We start from the raw sequence: 24,541 nt of genomic DNA on the forward strand, positions 1-24,541 counted from the left end.
TCAGGATATCGGAAATTCAGCATGAATTTTATCCTCTGTCATCTCCCTTAATTACCACTCATAGGTAAACATCATACTTCCCATTATGTGTTACACAAACTCCAGTATGGGCTATGTCCCACTTTGACTAATAAAATTTGGTGAATTTGTTGTATAAAGGCGAAACGAATAATTAATCTTAGAGCATAAATATTTATATATTCATTTAAGGTTGCAGTCATTTTTGCCGTTTTTGCGAGTTCCATGGCAGTTCCAGGTCACCATGGAGGAGAAGGTCACCACGTCGATTATTACGTAAGTCGCACAACACTGCCCCTAACAATCTTCTCAGCGCCAACTAAAGTACAAACTGATGAAAAAGGTATGAAGTCCAAATTCCTCACCACCCTTCTAAATTCAGAAGAAAACTCTTCTCTAAATACCCTGGACCTTAAAGATTATCGTAATGTTACCGTTCAAATAAAAGAAGCTTAGAATTGCAATAAAAATACACCTGCTTTAAATAAAGATAATTTTCGGCGATCAATAGAAATAGATAACGTGAAATTGATGGGCTTCTGTCGCCCGAAGCATTTCCAATCATGATGTTTCCAAACTTTCTCCAAGCTCAGAGTTCCTTTCGCTTTCGTGGTAATTAATAATATCGTCAAATTGGCATAGTAATAGAGCTCCAGAAATATGAAATTACTTGAACTAATTTAAAAGCAAAGTTTTTATAAAGATTGTCGCAAAAATAAGTAGACATATCTTTCAACTGTAAAAAAAAGCAATGTTCAAAATCATCCCGGAATATCAATTCTAAATGGTGTTAAATGTTCAATAAATATGCTGACCAAATGACCTCCATTTACATTTTAGGCCTACGAGTTTGTTTTTAAAATTAATTGTGAAATGATTGCTGTTCTTTTTTCTTAATCTCGTCTAAATTTTATATTTAAAATAAAAGCAGCAACCATGGTTTCAGAGCCCAACGATATTATGAGTGGTAACGCTTAGGTCTTTTCTATTTCAGGCTCACCCCAAGTACAATTTCGACTACGGAGTGAGCGACCACAAGACCGGAGACAATAAGAACCAGTGGGAAACCAGAGACGGTGACGTGGTCAAGGGATCTTATAGCCTACATGAAGCCGACGGCACCATCCGCGTTGTCGAGTACACTGCCGACAAGCACAACGGATTCAATGCCGTCGTCAAGCGACAAGGAAAGGCGGTGCACCCACAACACTACGCAGCTGCCCCACAACACGGAGGATATGGTGGTTTCGCTGGTGGTTATGGAGGACACCACGGAGGTGCCACATCCCATGCTAATGGAAACAACTATGCCTTTGCTCATCATGGAGGACACTATTAAATAGCAAATTTACATATGTTCTACTATTTCTTACTGTTTTTCCTTCTGTTAAAAACATCATTCCCCAATTTTGTCATGTACATTATAATTTTTATCTCAGTTGAAGTTCTTTATTTATGATTCAATAACTGTGAATAAAAATGATTATATAAAATTACGGAACTGATATCGATCATTCTTTTATTGGTAATTGATGGAAACAGATTTTCCATTTAACAAGTTTTCATTCATCATTAGAAATGATATCCTACAACTTAAAAGCGGAGAGATTTGTTAACATGAAAGCCCTGCATTTGATCTTGAATATTTTATTCCTTATGCCTTATGCTTCAACAGTTGATCAACGATTATAGAATCTAAAATACTAAATCAATTTAATGGTAAGTATGGTAAACGTTTAAATTTCCGATCTATTGATTTGTAGTAATACCTCAAAATCACCAATGGTTGATCTTTTTTTTTTGGCAATTAATTAATTGATTATTTTCAACTTCATACTCTGCATCAATTACAATTTACCTAAAAACCAATGTCTTACCATTATGGAATTCTTAACACAAGTTAGACCGTATTTTCCTCACTGAGAACGCATTTTATTCTCACAAATAGTCAAATAGACATCGTATTGAGGACTTTAAGGCCAATAAACCAACAGCTATCTATAAAATATATGAAGTTGGGATGGGAAAACAATAATGTGTCAAAGTTGTTTAACCTATGATTTTCTTACTAATTCATGTTGAGAAAAACTAATGTATCACAGATATGTACGGGTACTTTAAAATACAGAGATATTACATAGTTATTCGTAATTAATGCAGATAAGAGGGGATTTATATGAAAATCTATCAAATAATATGGATAGCAGTAGTTGGCTAATTTTTTTTGCTTTGGGGACCGCTATTTTCACCACTCGGATTACAAAAGAAAGTAACCTATAGAAGGGAGTAGAACGATACCCAGTAAAAGAAAATAAAACATATCACGTATCTTAAATTCTTCAAAGAGAGCAGTGAAGGCCGAATAATTTTGGATTCGTATATCTAGAAGATTTTAACATAATGCTTCAGATAAGTATGCAAATTTCTCTCATTGAAACATTAATGGACAATAACAAAATAAAATAGAAACTGGCGTCATGAATAGCTTCGGTCTAAATAGGTTGACGCATAATAAGCAAACGTGGAACAAGTAACAGGTTACTCATTACCTTCAGCTTTATCTATAATGTGTGTCTCCATATTAAGAAGGCCTCGAGCAACGTGATTCAGCAAAGATAAAATGGAATCGAACGGGCACACAGACAATATATATGTAATGGAAGATAAGTAATAAGAATTTCCTCAGGGTTCTAATGAGTGGTGAGAAGAGAATGAAATATTACATCACAATAATTGCAAAAAAAAATTAAGTAAGACTTTTAACGCAAAGTACAAAATGAATTAGCTTGCTTACTGGGAAACAAGAACACCAGCGAAAAAAGAAGAAAGAGGGATCAGGCAAAGAAGATAACTAGGATTGCACGTCTTTCTATCAGACCCCTGAGGAGTTACTTATACCATTATTACCTTAAAAAAGTAATCCATAGCATTACTTATGGAGTTTACTTTTCTACGGCAGCAGGAACTAACCAAAGTTAGCAGCGAAGAAATAATAATTAACTAGGGTGATTTGGTGGTGCTTCCGAATGAAGCAAATGAACTGGATTCACACAGTGGCAAATTGAGAAGTACTCCGAACAGTTGGAGAGAAAAGAAACCTATGGAAAATATTCATCCTGGAAATGAAAATTTTGGATAAGGGGCGTAAGCGGAAATGATGATTGAAATAAAAATGTTGGAGAAGGATTAGAGATCAAGTCAAAGGAAAAATAAGGATAAGAAGACGTGAAATTTCCATTGAATTTCCAAATACTCGTATGGAGTTGCGATATATGGAGGAGATTTAAAAGTCAAAAGTATACTTTATTCAGTTCTTTTCGATTTCCGGCCAACCAACTGTGACTCACGGCAATACTTCTAGAGGAACATGTGAAATAATATTTACCATAACTTAAATTTAATAAAATAGAGATGACTCGTCACTTGAGCTATCGAAAAAATGTCATTTACACTGAAATCTGCGTGAGCAGTACTGAATTGCCTCGAATTTTGGACAAGAGATGGAGTTAGGGAGCTGTTACAACCACGAAAGGAGATATAGACGACAACACAGGAGGAAAAGACAGTACGAGCGCAATCATACAACGTCATGTCCTCTTCTGCGTCAAGTCCTGGGCGTGGAAATATTTTTACAGTTGTGATCGACCCTATCCCGCTTTCCTCACCTCTAATGTGTTCGTCACTCTTATGTGTTCCCATCCTTTTTCCTTATATATATATATATATATATATATATATATATATATATATATATATATATATATATATATATATATATATATATATATATATATATATATATATATATATATATATATATATATATATATATATATACAAAGGTCCAAATATTATATTTATTTATATATTACAAAATATATATATACTTATCATTATGATTATAAAGAAAGTAATTAACCCGAAGGTCGATTTGGTAGGTGATGATATCGTAGTTAACCCAGTACTGAGCCCGACGGCGTGTGAAATTCACACATCAGGGTAGATGGCCAGTTCATTTCCCTGTGCCGGTTATGCCTTTCGTGGAAGATATCTGGTACCCAAAAATGCAATCAGCTTGAGTAGAGCTACTGCCCAATTTGACTTGCCGGAAAATCGAACACGGGCCCTCTTCTCAATACTCCAACGCGATACCCCTGGGACTACCGCGACCCTTATACGTATATACGTATATATATATATATATATATATATATATATACATATTATATATATATTATATATACATATTATATATATACATATATATATATATATATATATATATATATATACACACACACACACATCATAAAGAAAAGGATAGAGAGTAGGGCAAATGATTACTTAGGGGATGATCAGTTTGGGTTTAGGAAGGGGAGAGGTACGCGTGATGCTATTGCAGTACTGAGATTATTAATCGAGAGGAATAAAGAACACAATCAGGAGGTATTTGCCTGTTTCGTAGATTTCGAAAAAGCGTTTGATAGAGTGAATTGGGAAAAACTAATGAGTATTTTGCAGAATATAGGAATAGATTGGAGGGAAAGGAGGCTAATCCGCAACCTGTACATGTCTCAGACTGCTCAGGTGCGAGTGGGGAACTGAGAGTCCGGTTGGGCAGTGTTAGAAAGAGGTGTAAGGCAGGGTTGCCCATTATCACCGTTGCTGTTCAATCTGTATGCAGAGGAAATGATTAAAGAGGCATGGGGAGAACTGGAGGTAGGAATGAAGGCGGGCGGGGAATTCGTAAAATCAGTTAGGTTTGCTGATGACCAAGCTTTAGTTTGTCAGTCAGCCAAGGGGTTGCAAGGATTGCTGAGTGAATTGGAAATTCAGTGCGACAGGTATGGGATGAGAATCAATATTAATAAAACAAAGGTTATGCGATTTTTCTAGAAAGAAAAAGCCCAAGCTTAACATTAGAATAGGAGGGCAAAAACTAGAGCAGGTAGAACAATTTACTTATCTCGGTAGTGTTTTGGACCAACACGGTCAAAGTAGTATTGCACTCATAACCACGTGCTCTTTTTTCGGCCCTTATCAGGACCAGATATAAAACACTGTCTACGCTGATACTGTATTCGGGAATCCGAAACTTAGGTAGCTGACGGCTCCCACTTAAGATAGGCCTCAACGAAGTGAGCGCCGGGTGGGGGAGGCTAACTGAGTCCCTCCTTCTTACCACCGGGTGGTGTCATCTTCGTGCCCCCATAAGGCTGCACTTGCCTGCCAACTGGAAAGAGGGCTTGCACCTCCTAGCACTTCCAGGGCCACAGGTGAGTTCCATTCATTAGGGATTTTGTTGGTAGGATAGAGAGATCCTTGACTCAGATCAACTGTGCCCTGTCCGCTTGCCGGAGAGGATCGGTTGGGGGGTCACCTCGGGGTCTCTTAGGTTTATAAAACGCGTTCCCTTTCCCCTTAATTCCATCGAATGGAAGACAAGGCTATGACGAGATGATTAGGTCACCCGCGGACGCCAGACAATCGGGGTACGACAAAAATGCGGGAATAGGAACACTACCCCCGCAAATAACTTCCATTCTGTTTCCTTCTGATAACAGACCAACTACACAAACGAGTGCCACCACTAGCTCAGAAATGACTACTGAAATGGATGCTCAAATTGACCCTTCATTATCCCAAGGCGTAAATAGACATTGGGGTGAAATCATTCTGATGGAAAATGACGGTGGCATGCTCTTTGAAACTGTCGAGCAAACTGAGAAAAAAAGAAGGAGGAATGACTCATCCCGGAATCAAGAAAAATTTCAAATAGATACAAGGAATAAATATTCACCCCTTCTGCAAGTAGGCGAAGAAGGAAAAAGTGACGCGAGGCCAGAAACAAATACAGCTAAACCCGGAGTTTCTCCCAGAAGCAAGTGGCCCCCTTCGATAATCATATATAAAATATTGCATATGACTGAATTTATCAGGAAGACAAGACAACTGAGAAGGGACAAATCGTTTACTATCAAAAAAACAAACGATGGGACACGGTTACAACTGAAGAATAAAGCTGATTACGACGACGTGATTAGCTTTCTCGACAAAAGCAATGCACAATACGTCACTAGGTCTGCCAAAGGGGAAGAAATTATACGTTATGTCGTCCATGGGCTAGACTTCGGTAGAGACAATGAGTTCATCAAAGAAGAACTCAACATCCAAAACGTCCCCTGCGTTGGTGTGAGACCAATTAGTGAAAGGTGCCAAGATATATATGTGGCAACGGTCAAAATAAGGGAGGACCTTGACTGTAAAAGCATCGAAAAAATTAAATACGTATGTAGTCACCCGATCACCATAACCCCGTTTAAATACAGGACCCCTCAACGATGCTACCGTTGCAACAGATACGGACACGGCTCAAGGTTGTGCAAAGCAGAACCGCGATGCTACCGATGTGCAGGAGAACACGAGGGACACGATTATTCTGGGAGGAGATTTTAACGCAAAGCATATTGAATGGAACTGTCCACATGTAAACAAAATGGACAGATTCTACAGAAATGGATTGCGGAAAGCATGACTAAAGTGTTCGCCCCAATTGAACCAACAAGAGTAAGTGGAAAAAACGTAATTGACTTCACAATTACGAAAAACCTCCGGAGAACAGCAAAAGCAGTAACATTAAATTGCCTAACTAGTGACCACCTCCCTGTTCTCGTCACTATAGGAACCAAACCAATAAGCACCCCAGATGCACCAACCAGAATGTGCTACGGGCTAGCAGATTGGAGTTCGTTCAGGAAGACAATAACGGAAGACCTAAAACAGGGCAATGTACTGAACACACCTGAAACAAAAAAAGACTTAGACGAGATGGCTGCAAATCTCATTGCAACTATACGGAAAGGAATGGACATGGCAATACTAATCAAAAAGAAGAGACCAGCGGAAACACTAAAGTTGGACGAGGCCACCAAAAAAATAATCAAGGAAAGGAATTATTTCAGAAGGAAATATTTTCAAATAGGTAGAACCACTTATAAAGAAATAGTAAAGACTCTAAACGAGCAAATTAAGACATCAATTCTACAACATAGAGAGGAAAAGTGGCGAAATCAGTTGGAAGCAATTAATTTAAAAGACGGATCAATTTGGAAAATAGCAAGATAGATAGATAGATATATAGTGGTCTTTATTTGGGCGAAATTGAGACCAAATGGTCCCTTCTTCTATGGCAAGCAAGGGGACTAAAGAAAACCCCCCGAACTGACCCTAATATCAAGACCGGGGACAAAATAATCTATGATAAAGTAGACAAAGCAAGGCACATGGCTGACATCGTGGCGAAATCATTCCAGCCAAACAAGGCCAACTCAAAAATCCCGACCTTAATCAATAGTGCAGAAACGGGGCTCCTGACAGACCTACCAGAAATAACAACAGAAGATGTTGCTGACATAGTAAGCAAACTGAAAAATAGAAAAGCGCCAGGCGATGACAAAATAACGAACGAGGCTCTAAAACAAATCCCAAAGGCTGCAGGTGACTACATGTGCAAAATTGCCAACGCGTCATTCGCATTAGGTCATTTCCCTGGCATTTGGAAATATTCCACAATAAAGTGCATCCCAAAAAAGGGAGGGAAAAATATTCCAGAAAAAGATTTTAGGCCGTTATCTTTAATCTCAAGTCTAGGGAAACTGTTTGAAAGACTTATCACGCCCTACTTACTAATATATGCTAACAAAAACAAAATACTGCCACCAGAACAATTTGGATTCCGAAAAGACCATTCAACGACCCAACAAATTAATAGAGTAATTACATCAGTGACGCCGTTAATAAAAAAGAATGGATAATAGGAATATTTCTAGATCTTAACAAAGCATTTGAAAAAGTGTGGCATGATGGTCTACTGCTAAAATTGGAAACCTGGAACTTCCCTAAATGGATACAAAAATGGACCAAATCCTATTTGGACAACAGGACGTTCAAAGTTAAATGGGAAACGGCAATTAGTGACGAAAGAGTGGCGAGAGCAGGCGTACCACAAGGGTCTGTTCTTGGTCCACTCCTATTTAATTTATTCACGGCGGATTTCCCCAGTGAGGAAGACAATTGGCAAATATTGAACGCCCTATATGCGGATGACGCGGCAATAATTGCCAATGGGAAAAACCTGAAAAATACCCAAGAGAGGACGCAAGACATACTTGACCAAATCATTAGGTGGTACTCAAAATGGAGACTAAGCGTTAATCCAATAAAACGAAGGCCATGATATTCACAAGACCGCACACAAAAACACCGAACATCAAGTGCGTACGAATTCTAGAACAGGCAATAGAATGGAGTACCGAAGCCACGCATCTCGGAGTCACAATCGACAATAGATTGAACTTCAAGAAACACATTAGTACAATAAGTGGCAAGGCTTACGCGAGCTTGACAGGACTAGCCCCTATCCTAAAAAATAATGCGACACCTCCGGAAATTAAAAACTACATTTATAATACAGTAATTCGTCCAGTGCTGACCTATTCAGCTCCAGCCTGGATAGGACTGATATGTAAGGGTAGATTTAAAAAACTAGAAATAACAGAAAGAAACATAGTTAGGGCAATGCATCGCATCAAATCAAGGGTGAAAAATAAGGATATATATGAACAAATTGCACTAGAGGATGACCTGAAAGAAACCATCAAAAAAATTTGCCACAAATATTATGAGGACCTAAAGGAAAATGAAAGTACGGCATTGGCCTACACCAAAATTGATAAGGGTACTGAATTTGACAAATAAAAAAGACCCAATGGTATTTTAAAATTTTAAAATGACAAATACCAAAACTCTGGTCAGATTGCAAAATCAAGTAGTAAAACTGAAATTATAAATAAGAAACTGGCATTTAAAAAAAGATATAGAGCGAAAGCCAACTAAATGCATACTCTGAAATAAAGCTGCAATAGCGGCAAGTCACACGGTCGACTAATCAGCATGGACTATTTTCGAGTAAAATATTGGAGTGATTATCCACCCTTAATGGAAAAAAATTTCACGCATGTGTATTCAAAGGATTTTCTCCAGATTGCATAACGCTATTCTTGAGGGATCACTTTTTCCAGTTAAGAGATTAAACTTGCGAAGTTCCCTCTCTTTCACGCACCCATTCGGCTAAATGAGGTGACGATCCAGAAACGAAGAATAAAATGCACAAAGTGATATTGGATGATAATTGACTGAAATTACGCGAGCTAAGAGATGTAGTCGGCATCTCAAAATGTGTCCTACATCTCATATTTACTGAAAATTTAAACTTGGGAAAGCTGCGTGCAAGATGGGAGCCCCGTTTGCTGACAGTGCAGCAAAATCAGTAACTTCAAGATGTATCAATTGAGTGTTTAGCGAAGTATAACAATGGATGAAAAATGGGTCCATTTCTTCACACCCGAGACAAAGAACCAATAAAACATCAACAAACATGTAGAACCACCTCCAAAGAAGGCGAAGACCGTTTCATCTACATGCAATGTCATGGCGTTTTTTGTGATGCGCGTGGATAATTTTCATTGACTATTTTGTAATGGAAAAAACTTTAACCGGCGAATATTATCCGAACTTATTACGTTTAAGGAAAGACAACAAGCAAAAGCGGCCGCATTTGGCTAAGAAGAGAATGCTATTTCATGAATACTGTTCACCAGCTCACACTAAAATTATTGCAATGGCCAACATTCATGAATGAAAGATTGAATCGCTATCTGATGCAACTTATTCGCCAGATTTAGCCCCCTCGGAATATTTTCTGTCGGAAACTTGAAAAAATGGCACGTTGTCAAACATTTTAAAGCATTCATTCCAGTCGAGCATTCATTGATGTCGGCAATTAATAGCTATTTTGAGGAGCAAGACAGTTCTGAATATAAAAAGAGTTTCGAAGTTTTGAACATCACTGGGAGCAAAGTGTACAGAGCTGAAAATAGATTCTATTAAAAAAATACGTACAATTTTTTCCAAAAGATTTTTGCTTTGTTGAGTCGGGTCCTTCGGGGATTACCGTCGTAGAGTTAACCGAGTACTGAGGCCGACGGCGTGTACAATTCACACATCAGGGTAAGGGAGCAAGTTCCTTTCATCGTGATGTTTTTGCTTCCCAGGAAGTTCTAGTACCCGCAAAATCACATAGCTAGAGTGGATCCGCAGCCAAAAGTAGCTTACCTAGGAATCAAACCCGGGCCTTCAGGTCAATAGCTCTAACTCCTGATTACCGCGATCCATATATCTATTAATATATATACATATATATATATATATATATACATATATATACATATATATATACACATATATATATATACATATATATATACATATATATATACATATATATATACATATATATATACATATATATATATATACATACATATATACATATATATATATACACACATAAATGTACATATATATGTACACATATATAGATTCATATATACACATAATGTTTATATTAAGCAATGACTTTAATCGCGTAAATTAATTATCCACCCATGTTAAAGAAATAATTCAAAGCAGCCGTGTTCATAGCATTTTCTCCTGATTACATAACGCTATTCTCGAGGAATATCTTTTTTCCAGATCACAGATTAAAGCTTGAGAATTTCCCTCTCTTTCACGCGCCCAAAAAATTCTAGTTAGCTCACTGGCCAAGCGAAAAAAAATGCCCACAATTGAGAATCGTGGGGGCGTGCTAGCCATAGAACCTCACCCTTTCTAACGTGCCTGTGCCCAATCAGGCATACCCTCCACCTGAACGCAAGGAATTTCAGTAACACACACTACCGAAAATAAATTGCCAACACATATCAACGAATGATATATATATGACGGTCGGCCAGTAGTCAGAACACACTTCTCTAGTTTCTCATAACAGCGTCCACAACTCAAGAAAATGCAGATCGCCCAGGTATGTATCAAAGAATCACCGTTAATTACATTTTAAGGACTAAAGTCAGTTATTCTACCAATATTTAATACTTTGGATACGTTTGTACTAAAATTATCCGCATTTTTTTGGTTAAGTTATATTTCTTTCAAATTTTCCCTTTTATAACCATGCATGAAAATATTTTTCCTCAGCTTAAAAGCTAATCGACACGATTATTATTCATGAATAGGTTTCAAAAAATTACATAGTGTCATAGTTAAGTACATGCATCCAGCTGAACGCTCATTGTTCTTGTGAAGGGCAAGAAACCCCTCCGAGGGTGATTCGAGCAATTACGACGTTTCATTAATTATATTTCGTTCACGTGATCGGACATTCTGGTTGATTCATAGAAACAGAACTCATCCGTTTAATGAATTTCCGGCAATTCATTCAATCCACTGTAATCCCCCTCCACTCTATACACGTATAATTCGCTTGTCATTTTCTCAGGGAAACTACACCCCATTCCTTTGCATACAAATATTGTGATCCCATCAACGTGTTTTACGTTAAATTAAACATTATAACCGCATAATAAGATATTGAGTCGCTACAAAAGTTCATTGAGAAGCTAATGCTGTGTCAAGAAAAGTCATTATATAACCGTACGGAGATTTTCTATCGATCGCAATTAAATCATTTCCTCTTCTACTTCTACTAGCATTCCATCAGGATATCGACAGTTCAGGATGCAAGCCCATCCTCTTTAATCTCCCTTAGTTAACAATATTCAGTACATCCCATATTTCCCATTATCTGTTACGCATAGTCCGATATAGGCCCTATCCCACTTTGAAGAATTTTATCTAAAGAATGTGTAATATATAAGCATGACTATTAATTCTTCTTAGCGCATTATTGTTTACATATTCATTTAAGGTTGCAGTAATTTTTGCCGTTGTTGCAAGTTCCATGGCCATTCCAGGGCACCATGGAGGAGAGGATCACCACGTCGATTATTACGTAAGTTTATTTATCATATAATGAAAAATTATCATGATGGATACGCAGCACTTCCGCACAAAATTATTTTTTTAATATATTTTTTGAATTAAGAAAATTCATCAGTTACTAGAATTGTGGCTTTTAATTAATTTTTTAACTCGTCGCATCACTCTTCAGCATATATTTTGAATACATGTATTCATTCAAACGTGGATCTACTGTCCCGAAGAATCTTTTTTTCGCCAGTTAAAGTAGAAATTTATGACAGAGGGTTAAAGTAGTTTCCTCACCACTCTTTAATTCCAAAAGAAATGTTCTCAAATTACCCTCTAACTACACAATTATCGAAATATTACCATTAAAATTAAAGAAGCTTAGAATAGCAATCAAAATACACATAATTCAAATAAAGATAATTTTCGGCGATCAATAGAAAAAGATAACGTGAAATCGATAGACTTTTGTCGTCCGACGCATTTCCGATCATGAGGTTCTCCATACAAGGAGGTCCTACCGATTTCGAGGTTCTACCTGCCTACAAACAATATGAAGTAATGTCTTTAATAATTTCAAATTGTATATAGTTCAAAAGAATGGAAACGGAACATTCGAACCCTGACATTACTTGAACTGATTTGGAAATTAAGGTTTAATGTTGATTATTGCAAATGTAACCCGATATATAAAACTTACAGCTATGAAAAATTGAGAATCTATAAATTAATTTGGTACAATCGAATCTTAAAATTATTTAATATTCAATATTTGTGCGGACTAAATACCCTCGATGTACATTTTAGGCCCAGCAATTTGTTTCAAAATAACTGTGAAATGATCACTAAGTTCTTTCTTCTTAATCTCGTTAAAATTCTTTATTTTAAATAAAATCAGAAAACATGAATTCAGAGCCCAATGATATTATGTGTGTTAACGCTTAGGTCTTTTCTATTTCAGGCTCACCCCAAGTACAATTTCGACTACGGAGTGAGCGACCACAAGACCGGAGACAATAAGAACCAGTGGGAAACCAGAGACGGTGACGTGGTCAAGGGATCTTATAGCCTTCATGAAGCCGACGGCACCATCCGCGTTGTCGAGTACACTGCCGACAAGCACAACGGATTCAATGCCGTCGTCAAGCGACAAGGAAAGGCGGTGCACCCACAACATTACGCAGCTGCCCCACACCACGGAGGATATGGTGGTTTCGATGGTGGTTATGGAGGACACCACGGAGGTGCCACATCCCATGCTAATGGAAACAACTATGCCTTTGCTCATCATGGAGTACACTATTAAATAGCAAATTTACATATGTTCTACTATTTCTTACTGTTTTTCCTTCTGTAAAAATCATCATTTATCTAAGTTTTTCATGTGCCTTATTATTTTATCTCAGTTGAAGTTCTTTATTTATGATTCAATAATTGTGAATAAAAATGATTAAATAAAATCACGGACTCGTTAACCATCATTTATTTATTGGTAATTGATGGAAACGGATTTTCCATTTATCAAGTATTCATGCATCATTAAAAATGGTATCCTACAACTTAAAAGTGGAGAGACTTCCTGTACTGAAAACTCTGCATTTGGTCTTGAATATTTTATTCCTTATGCCTTTTGCTCCAACAGTTGATCAACGATTATAAGGTCTAAAATGAATCCACATTTATGGTATTTATGGTAAACGATTAAATATCTGATGAATTGATTCATAGTGTTACTTCAAAATCACTAATGGGAGAATTCTTTTTTTTGCAATGAATTAAGTGATTACTTTCAACTTCAAACTCTGCAATAATTACAATTTACCTAATAACCAATGTCTTACCATTATGGAATTCTTAACACAAGTTAGACCGTATTTTCCTCACTGAGAACGCATTTTATTCTCACAAATAGTCAAATAGACATCGTATTGAAGACTTTTAGGCCAACAAACCAACAGCTATCTATAAAATATATGAAGTTGGGATGGGAAAACAATAATGTGTCAAAGTTGTTTAACCTACGATATTTTTACTAATTCATGTTGAGAAAATCTAATGTATCACAGATATGTACGGGTACTTTAAAATACAGAGATATTACATAGTTATTCGTAATTAATGCAGAGAAGAGGGGATTTATATGAAAATCTATCAAATACTCGTAATATGGATAGCAGTATTTGGCTAATTTTTTTTGCTTTGGGGACCGTTAAATTTCACAACTCAGATTACAAAAGAGAATAACCTATAGAAGAATGTAGAAGGATACGGAGTAAAAGAGAATAAAACATATCACGTATCTTAAATTCTTCAAAGAGAGCAGTGAAGGCCGAATAATTTTGGATTCGTATATCTAGAAGATTTTAACATAATGCTTCAGATGATTATGCAAATTTCTTTCATTGAAACGTTAATTAACAATAACAAAATAAAATAGAAACTGGGGTCGTGAATAGCTTAAGTCTAAATAGGTTGATGCATAATAAGCAAACGAGGAACAAGTAACAGGTTACTCATTACCTTCAGCTTTATCTATAATGTGTGTCTCCATATTAAAAAGGCCTCGAGCAACGTGATTCAGCAAAGATAAAATGGAATCGAACGGGCACACAGACAATATACGAGGGTCATCCGGAAAGTAGTACCCGTTCGTGCCGCATGAAGTGCTGACGACGCGAGTAGCCGCTGGACGAGGTCAGATAGCTTCAGTGGCTTGTCTGCCTTCTCTGAGCCAAGTTGCGTGACGCTAGCATTGCCTGTGTTGTTTCTGTGATTGTTTACAATGTTTAAAAAAATTGAGAACGCCGCCAGTTGTGAAGTGAGGGCAGTGATTAAATTCCTCAATGCAAGAAACGTTCGCCCATGTGATATTCATCGCCAATTAAAGGAGGTGTATGGAGACAATGTAATGGACGAGTCGTCTGTTCGGCGGTGGTGTCGCAACTTCAACATGGGGAGGGGGAACACACACGACGATGAGCGTTCGGAGAGACCGTCTGTCATTACAGACCAACTGGTGAGCTCAGTTGACGAATTCGTGAGGAACGATCGGCGCGTCACAATTGATGACATCTGTGAGCATTTTCCCAATGTTTCTCGAACAATTGTTCATGAAATTGTTAAACACCATCTGCATTATGCAAAAATTTGTGCAAGATGGGTCCCTCGCGTATCTCAATGAGCTGGCGGCGAAGGACTATGCAGCAGGAATACAGAAACTTGTCACACGTTATGACAAATGCCTTAATTTGCTTGGAGATTATGTTGAGAAGTAGTTTAAAGTATCCTCTTTCAAATAAAATTTTTTATGTTTGTTAATATTTACTTTTGTGTCTTTATTTCACGAACGGGTACTACTTTCCGGATGACCCTCGTATATGTAATGGAAGATAAGTAATAAGAATTTCCTCAGGGTTCTAATGAGTGGTGAGAAGAGAATGAAATATTACATCACAATAATTGCAAAAAAAATTTAAGTAAGACTTTTAACGCAAAGTACAAAATGAATTAGCTTGCTTACTGGGAAACAAGAACACCAGCGAAAAAAGAAGAAAGAGGGATCAGGCAAAGAAGATAACTAGGATTGCACGTCTTTCTATCAGACTCCTGTGGAGTTACATATACCATTTTTACCTTAAAAAAGTATTCCATAGCATTACTAATGGAGTTTACTTTTCTACGGCAGCAGGAACTAACCAAAATCAGCAGCGAAGAAATAATAGGTAACTAGGGTGATTTGGTGGTGCCTCCGAATGAAGCAAATGAAATATATTCACACAGTGGCAAATAGAGAAGTACTTCGAACAGTTGGAGAGAAAAGAAACCTATTGAAAATATTCATCCTGGAAATGAAAATTTTGGATAAGGGGCGTAACCGGAAATGATGATTGAAATAAACATGTTGGAGAAGGATTACAAATCAAGTCAAAGGAAGAATAAGGAGAAGCAGACGTGAAATTCCCATTGAATTTCCAAATACTCTTATAGAGTTGCGATATGCTAGAGGAACATGTTTATTTAATATTTACTATAATTTAAATTTAATAAAAGAGAGATGACTCACCACTTGAGGTATCGAAGAAATGTCATTTACACTGAAATCTGCGTGAACCTTATGCATTGCCTCGAATTTTGGCCAATAGATAGGGCTACGGAGCTGTTACAAGCACTAAAGGAGAATTCGACGACATCCCAGGAGGACAAGCAAGTACGAGAGCAATACAACGTAATTTCGCCTTCTGTGTCAAGTCCTGGGCATGGAAATATTTTTACACGTGTGATCGACTCTATTCCGCTTTCCTCACATCCAATGTGTTCGTCCCTCACATGTGGTCCTTTCCTTTTTCCTTATATATATTTCCACTTGGTATAGATACATTCACACGATCAGTATACTTTTTGACCATTACAATAGAAATTAAATAAAATAGTAACACTTAAAAGGACAATCACATTGTAGATTGTTTAAGCTTTCGGCCTTCTTCAAGGAAGACTTACTGTCTTACGTGAAGAATGCCGAATGCTTAAACGTCCAAATGTTATGAATGTATGTATATAGATATATGTACATATATATTACACATATACAGATACAAATATATACAGATACACATATATGTACATATATATTTTATGATAAAGAAAGTAATTAACCCGAAGGTCGATTTGGTAGGTGATTATATCGTAGTTTACCCAGTACTTAGCCCAACGGCGTGTAAGATTTTCACATCAGGGTAGATGGCCAGTTCATTTCCCTGTGCCGGTTATGCCTTTCGTGGAAGATATCTGGTACCCAAAAATGCAATCAGCTTGAGGAGAGCTGCTGCCCAATTTCACTTGCCGGAAAATCGAACCCGAGCCATATATATATATATATATATATATATATATATATATATATATATATATATATATATATATATATATATATATATATATATATATATGTCCGCAATTAATAGCTATTTTGAGGAGCAAAACAGTTATGAATATAAAAAGAGTTTCGAACTTTTGAACATCGCTGGGAGCAAAGTGTACAGATCTGAAAACAGATTCTATTAAAAAATTACGTACAATTTTTTCCAAAAGATTTGAGCTTTGTTGAGTCGGGTCCTTCGGGGATTACCGTCGTAGAGTTAACCAAGTACTGAGGCCGACGGCGTGTACAATTCAAACATCAGGGTAAGGGGGCAAGTTCCTTTCATCGTGCTGTTTTGCTTCCCAGGAAATTCTGGTACCCGCAAAATCACAAAGCTAGAGTGGATCCGCAGTTAAAGGTAGCTTACCTAGGATTCAAACCCGGGCCCTCAGGTCAGTAGTCAATAGCTCTAACTCCTGATTATCGCGATCCATATATCTATTAATATGTATACAGATATATATAAATATACACATTACTTTATATATATGCATATATATATATATATACATATATATACATGTACATATATAATATATATATGTACACTTATATAGATTCACAGATACACATAATGTTTAATATTCAGCATTGACTTTAATCGCGTAAATTAATTATCCACCCATGATAGAGAAAAAATTCAAAGCAGCCGTGTTCATAGCATTTTCTCCTGATTACATAATGCTATTCTCGAGGAATATCTTTTTTCCAGATCACAGATTAAAGCTTGAGAATGTCCCTCTCTATCACGCGTCCAAAAAATTCCAGTTCGCTCACTGGCCAAGGCAAAAAAATGCCCACAATTGAGAAGGATGGGGGCGTGCTAGCCGTGGAACCTCACCCTTTCCAACGTGCCTGTGCCCACTCAGGCCTTCCCTCCACCTCCACGCAAGGAATTTCATTAAAACACACTACCGAAACTATATTGCCAACGCATATCGACGAATGATATATATATGACGGTCGGCCAGTAGTCAGATCACACTTCTCTAGTTTCTCACAACAGCGTCCAAAACTCAAGAAAATGCAGATCGCCCAGGTATGTTTCAAGGAATCACCTTTCGTTACATATTAAGGAATAAAGTATGTTATTCTACCAATAATTTATACTTTCGATGCGTTTGCAGTAAAATTATCTGCATTTTTTTGTTAAGCGATAAGTCTCTCAAATCTCTGTTTTTATAACCAGATATGTTTCAAATGTTTTTCCCTCGCATTATTGCTTTTTGAAACAATCATAATTCATAAATAAAATTCAAATGATAACAATGTCATGTGAGTATTTTACATGCATTCAGCTAAGCCTTCTTTACCCACCTGAAGGTCGAAAACCTGAGGGTAAGATTGAAGCTATGACGATGTTCCATTACATTCCTTTCACTCATGTGATAGCAAACTCTAAACGGTTCATATATAGCTAAAAATAGCACATCAGTTTAATGCTTTCAGAATATTGACGTGAAAGTATTAACTTTTATGGAAATATAAAAACAACCATCGCAGTGCACAATTGTACAACTTCTCTACTTCAATTGGATCCTTTGATCGCAGTCAGAAGTGTAACGATACCACAAAAAACATGCTGACGTTCTCATGATTCATTCTTTACGCCAATCGTAAAGAACGACTTTCGAGATATTCTCTCAGCAAAAAAATGATTGGATGGTTTCTCGCTGTTTAATAAGTTGCATTAATGTAAAGGCAGATTATGTGACGCACCTTAAAATTTGAAAATATTTTTTATATTATCACATAGTAAAGAGAAAACATCGCCGAAAATATAACATTCTTACGATATTTGTCTGCATATTTGCATGTTTGTTCTCCGTTGTCACAATTTTAAGCAGCATTATCTTCCCAAAGGGAACATTTCCTGCTAAATAATTTCGACACGTTATAATATGTACTCGAATTTTCATTGGATATTGCCAGGTTTATCCATATGTATTCGTTAAAATTTCCAAAAAGTAAATACATATACCCTGATAACAAGCTAGATTCCTCAATATATCGTTTCTCTTCTCTTCCTGTCACCCAACAAAGGCATTCCTATTCTCCATAATCCCAAAACCCATTTATCACAGCATGTCCAAGTCTTCACACTTTGACTATAACTTCTCAGCGTTTCCATTATAATTAAATCTATTCCGCAACTCTATGCACTGATTATTGTCGGTCATTTCCTCAGGGTAAGTTTTATTGTACTCCTTAAACACTGAATTTCTTCCAAACTACACACCATTTCTCCGTTTACAAATATTCAGATCCCAGAAACGTACATTTCATGTTCAATTAAATACTATAAAAAAATAATAATATATTTAGTTGCTACAAAGTTCATTTATGTGGCATGCAATTTTAAGGAACGTCATTAAATAACCTTCGAAGTTTCTCTACCGATCAGAATTCAAAAGGTTTAATCTTATTTTTCGGCATGCAATCCATCAGGATTTCGGAAATTCAGCATGAATACCTATCCTCTGTCATCTCCCTTAATTACCACGCATAAGTAAACGTCATACTTCCCATTATGTGTTACACAAACTCAAGCATGGGCTATGTCCCACTTTGACGAATAATATTTGGAGAATTTGTTGCATAAAGGCGCAAAGATAATTAATCTTAGAGCATAATTAAGTATATATTCATTTAAGGTAGCAGTCATTTTTGCCGTTGTTGCAAGTTCCATGGCCGTTCCAGGTCACCATGGAGGAGAGGGTCACCACGTCGATTATTACGTAAGTCGTACAACACTGCCCCTAAAAATCTTCTCAGCGCCAACTAAAGTACAAACTGATGAAAAAGGTATGAAGTCCAAATTCCTCACCACCCTTCTAAATTCAGAAGAAAACTCTTCTCTAAATACCCTGGACCTTAAAGATTATCGTAATGTTACCGTTCAAATTAAAGAAGAATAGAATTGCAATAAAAATACACCTGCTTCAAATAAAGATAATTTTCGGCGATCAATATAAAACGATAACGTGAAATCAATGAACATTTTAGTCGGCCAACGCATTTCCGATCATAATGTTTCCAGACTTCCTCCAAGCACAGAGTTCCTTTCGCTTTGATAGTTTGTAACAATATCTTAAAATTGGATATAGAAACCTTGATCAAAAAGTTCCCGGAATTTATTCATCTAAATCTATATTGTCCCCTTCAAAGTAATCCCCATCGACTGCAACACACTTATGCCAGCGCTTGATCCAATCCTCGAAACATTTTTTATATTCGGTTTTCGGTATGTCCATCAGTGCTTCCTGCGATTTTTCCATTAATTCCTCTCGGCTGCTAAAACGCGTTCCCCGTAATGGTTTTTTAACTCGATTGAACAGAAAGAAGTCACAGGGAGCCAAATCAGGTGAATTCGGTGGCTGTTGGATGGTATTTGTTGCATTTTTCGTCAAAAAATTACGAATAATGATAGCACTGTGCGACGGTGCGTTATCATGGTGCAAAATCCACGAGTTTTCTGCCCACATTTCTGGTCTCTTTCGGCGAATTGCTTCACACAAACGTCTCATAACGCCCAAATAATACTCTTTGTTTACTGTCTGGCCTTCTGGCAAAAATTCATGATGCACTACACCGTTGTAATCCATGAAAACCGTCAGCATTGCCTTCTTTTTTGACTGAAAACGACGTGGTTTTTTTGGTCTCGGCTCATTTGGTGAACGCCATTCAATTGCCTGATGTCTGGATTGCGTGTCGTACTCATAAACCCACGTCTCGTCTCCAGTAATGATCCTTTTGATGAATGTGGGATCGGATTCAGCCTCGCAAATCATGTCTTTTGCGACGTCAACACGGTCTCTTTTTTGCATGAAATTGAGGTCTTTTGGAACCAACTTTGCTGCTACACGACGGAAACCCAAATCATTAACCACAATGTCTTGGGCGGATCCATAGGCAATGTTCAAGCCCTCCGCTATTTCTCTGATGGTTAATTTGCGGTTATTGACCAACATTTCTTTTACTTTATCAATTTTTTCACCGACTTTCGATGTCGATGGTCTGCCACTGCGTTCATCATCTTCGATTGACTCACGACCACTTCTGAACCGCTCGTGCCACTGGTAAACGACCGTTTTTTTTAGAGAATCGTTGCCGAAACACTTTCCAACATTTCCAACGTCCGTGCGCCACTAAATCCGTTTTTTACGCAAAATTTAATACAAGTTCGTTGTTGCAAATTTAAATCCATTTCTGCAATTGTAAAAAATCGCCAACACACACAAAGATAGATGTACTCTTGGCTACGTAACTTTTGCAAATGTCAAGTTATGACACTAAGATTTAAAGGGAATATCAACAACAGATGTACCAATTTAACAAAAAAAACAGAACTCAAATCGGAACGATGGGAGTGCCACACGGTGGTTATTCCGGGAACTTTTTGATCAAGGTAGTACTTAAAAAGAATGAAAATAAAACTCCAGAAATATGAGATTTTATAAGTTTTAATAAGGATTGTCGCAAAAATTAATAGACATATCTTTCATCTGTAAAAAAATAGCAATTTTTAAATTCACCTCGGAATATCAATTCTAAATGATAATTATTATTCAATAATGATGCTGACAAAATAACCTTAATGTACATTTTAGGCCCTCGAGTCTGTTTCAAAATTAATTGTGAAATGATTGCTGTTCTTTTTTCTTAATCTCGTCAAAATTCTTTATTTAAAATAAAATAAGCAAACATGGTTTCAGATCCCAACGATATTATGTGTGTTAACGCTTAGGTCTTTTCTATTTCAGGCTCACCCCAAGTACAATTTCGACTACGGAGTGAGCGACCACAAGACCGGGGACAATAAGAACCAGTGGGAAACCAGAGACGGTGACGTGGTCAAGGGATCTTATAGCCTTCATGAAGCCGACGGCACCATCCGCGTTGTCGAGTACACTGCCGACAAGAACAACGGATTCAATGCTGTCGTCAAGCGACAAGGAAAGGCGGAGCACCCACAGCATTACGCAGCTGCCCCACACCACGGAGGATATGGTGGTTTCGCTGGTGGTTATGGAGGACACCACGGAGGTGCCACATCCCATGCCAATGGAAACAACTATGCCTTTGCTCATCATGGAGGACACTACTAAATAGGAAAAATTCCAATGCTCTACTAATTCTCACTGTTTTTCCTTCTGTGAAAAACATCATTCCCCTATTTTGTCATGTACCTTACCATTTTATCTCAGTTGAAGTTCTTTATTTATGATTCAATAATTGTGAATAAAACGATTAAATAAAATCACGGACTCGTTAACCATCATTTATTTATTGGTAATTGATGGAAACGGATTTTCCATTTATCAAGTATTCATGCATCATTAGAAATGGTATCCTACAACTTAAAAGTGGAGAGACTTCCTGTACTGAAAACTCTGCATTTGGTCTTGAATATTTTATTCCTTATGCCTTATGCTCCAACAGTTGATCAACGATTATAAGGTCTAAAATGAATCCTCATTTATGGTATTTATGGTAAACGATTAAATATCTGATGAATTGATTCATAGTGTTACTTCAAAATCACTAATGGGAGAATTCTTTTTTTGCAATGAATTAAGTGATTACTTTCAACTTTAAAATCTGCATCAATATTAATCATATTTACCAAATAACCAGTATCTCATCGTTATCAGATTTTTAACTCAAGTTGGAGCGTATCTTTCTCACTGAGAACGCAATGCATTCTGATGAATAGAATGGTTTCAGTTGTCACTTTGTGGAATAGATTCATTTCAGAAAATAAATACTTGGTTATTCCGCATATATTTATTATTAAACACGACCCGGGTTTCGACTTACAAGTTCTCGCAATGGAGAAAGAACTCAACGAGTCCATTAACGTTTTAGATATCACTATAACTAAAAATAATCGGCAATCGGACTTCTCCATTTTTCGGAAAGATACTTGTAGGGATCATATCATCCACTCCACGTCTAGACATCATTTCCCACAAAAATTAGCGGCGTTCAACTCTATGGTCCACCGCTTGACTAGCATTCCTTTATCTCCACAAAATACCATAAAATAGCTTAAAATATTAGCATAAAACGACGGCTTTTGCTCCCAATAGGTCGAAAAATTGTATCGAAAAAAATTAGAGAAAATACCGGTCAAATCAATTTTAAATCAAACCCATAAAAGGCGTCTCGAAGTAGAAAAGAATTCTCTTTCTGGGGAATTTATCCCGTTTGTTCACCAGATCCTTTGCAGAAAACAATATTACACCAGCCTTCTATGATAGAGCCAACTTAGGGAACCTTTTATCAAACTGCAAAGACCAAATTCCCATAATGGAATGGGGTGGAGTATATCAATTGTGCTGAGTGCTCTGCCTTCTATATTTGGGCAAACCGGGAGGAAATTCAGTGATCGTGTGAAGGAATATTTCGCATGTTTTAGAAATGGAAATATTTCTTCCAATATTGCCCAACACCTTTTAGAAAACAACCACCCGAGTGGCTTTGTCCCCAAAATTCTACATTTAGAGAAAAAAGGCTTAAGATTAGATGCCTTGGAACGGTTGGAATTTCAAAGAACAGTCAATATGGATATGACGGTTAATCACCTAACTAATTCCTCCCGTTCCCCCCTCCTTCCTCTGTTCCACAGCCCTTTCCCTCCCCCCCTGACGCCCTACCCAACCGCCTTCTCCCATCCGGACTCCATTCCCAACCGCCATCTCCCCCTCCCCCTAAACATACACAACAGTTTCCCTCCTCTTTCCCCTCCTTCCTATTCTCAAACACCTTCCCCCTCCTCTTGTCAGTCTATTATCTAAAGCTCTGTGTTTTTATGTACTTTATCTGATGATGACTTTGTAAGTAGAAACCCGGGTTGTGTATAATAAAAAATATATGTGGAATAACCAAGTATTTATTTTCCGGCATTGCATTCTCACCAAATGTCTCATAGACGTCTCATTCTGGACCTTTTGGCCGTACAATCACCAGCCATCTAACAAATATCCGCGGGATCAATAGTATATATGAAGTTTTACGAAAAAATGTTCAAGGTGAGAAAAACTAATGCATCACAGATATGTACATGTATTTTCAAGTACAGATAAGTTACATAATTATTTGTCATCAAACCAGAGTAGATAAGATTTATATGACAATCTATCGAATCATATGTATTACAGTATTTGGCCAATAGTCTTTGATTTAGGAACCGTTATTTTCATCAATCAGATTACAAAATAGAGTAACCTATAGAAGAATGTAGAAGGATACGCAGTAAAAGTGAATATAACATAATTCTGTTTCTTAAATTCTCCAAAGAGAGCAGAAAAAGACCGAATTATATTGGATTCGTGTATCTAGAAGATTTTAACATAATGCTTCAGATAAGTATGCAAATTTCTTTCATTGAAACGTTAATTAACAATAACAAAATAAAATAGAAACTGGCGTCGTGAATAGCTTAAGTCTAAATAGGTTGATGCATAATAAGCAAACGAGGAACAAGTAACAGGTTACTCATTACCTACAGCTTTATCTATAATGTTTGTCGCCATATTAAGAAGGCCTCGAGCAACGTGATTCAACAAAGATAAAATGGAATCGTACGGGCACACAGACAATATATATGTAATGGACGATAAGTAATAAGAATTTCCTCAGGGTTCTAATGAGTGGTGAGAAGAGAATGAAATATTACATCACAATAATTGCAAAAAAAAATTAAGTAAGACTTTTAAC

At 36.9% G+C, this 24,541-nt stretch overlaps 2 protein-coding genes across 2 annotated transcripts; both read left to right on the forward strand.

Annotated features, from left to right (window-relative positions):
- The first annotated feature begins 243 nt into the window (after positions 1 to 243).
- LOC139701153 (cuticle protein 19-like) lies at positions 244 to 1,357 on the forward strand. Its single transcript, XM_071599728.1, has 2 exons — positions 244 to 294; positions 1,013 to 1,357. The coding sequence occupies exons 1-2, from the start codon at positions 244 to 246 to the stop codon at positions 1,355 to 1,357; spliced, it is 396 nt and encodes a 131-aa protein (XP_071455829.1).
- Positions 1,358 to 7,301: 5,944 nt separating this feature from the next.
- LOC139701154 (pro-resilin-like) lies at positions 7,302 to 21,927 on the forward strand. The gene is made up of 4 exons (XM_071599729.1): positions 7,302 to 7,433; positions 11,843 to 11,926; positions 12,863 to 13,195; positions 21,583 to 21,927. The coding sequence occupies exons 1-4, from the start codon at positions 7,302 to 7,304 to the stop codon at positions 21,925 to 21,927; spliced, it is 894 nt and encodes a 297-aa protein (XP_071455830.1).
- The last annotated feature ends 2,614 nt before the right edge of the window (positions 21,928 to 24,541 follow it).

The sequence above is a fragment of the Hetaerina americana genome, unplaced genomic scaffold (assembly GCF_022747635.1).
Source record: "Hetaerina americana unplaced genomic scaffold, ioHetAmer1.1.p SCAF_11, whole genome shotgun sequence".
Taxonomy (NCBI): domain Eukaryota; kingdom Metazoa; phylum Arthropoda; class Insecta; order Odonata; family Calopterygidae; genus Hetaerina; species Hetaerina americana.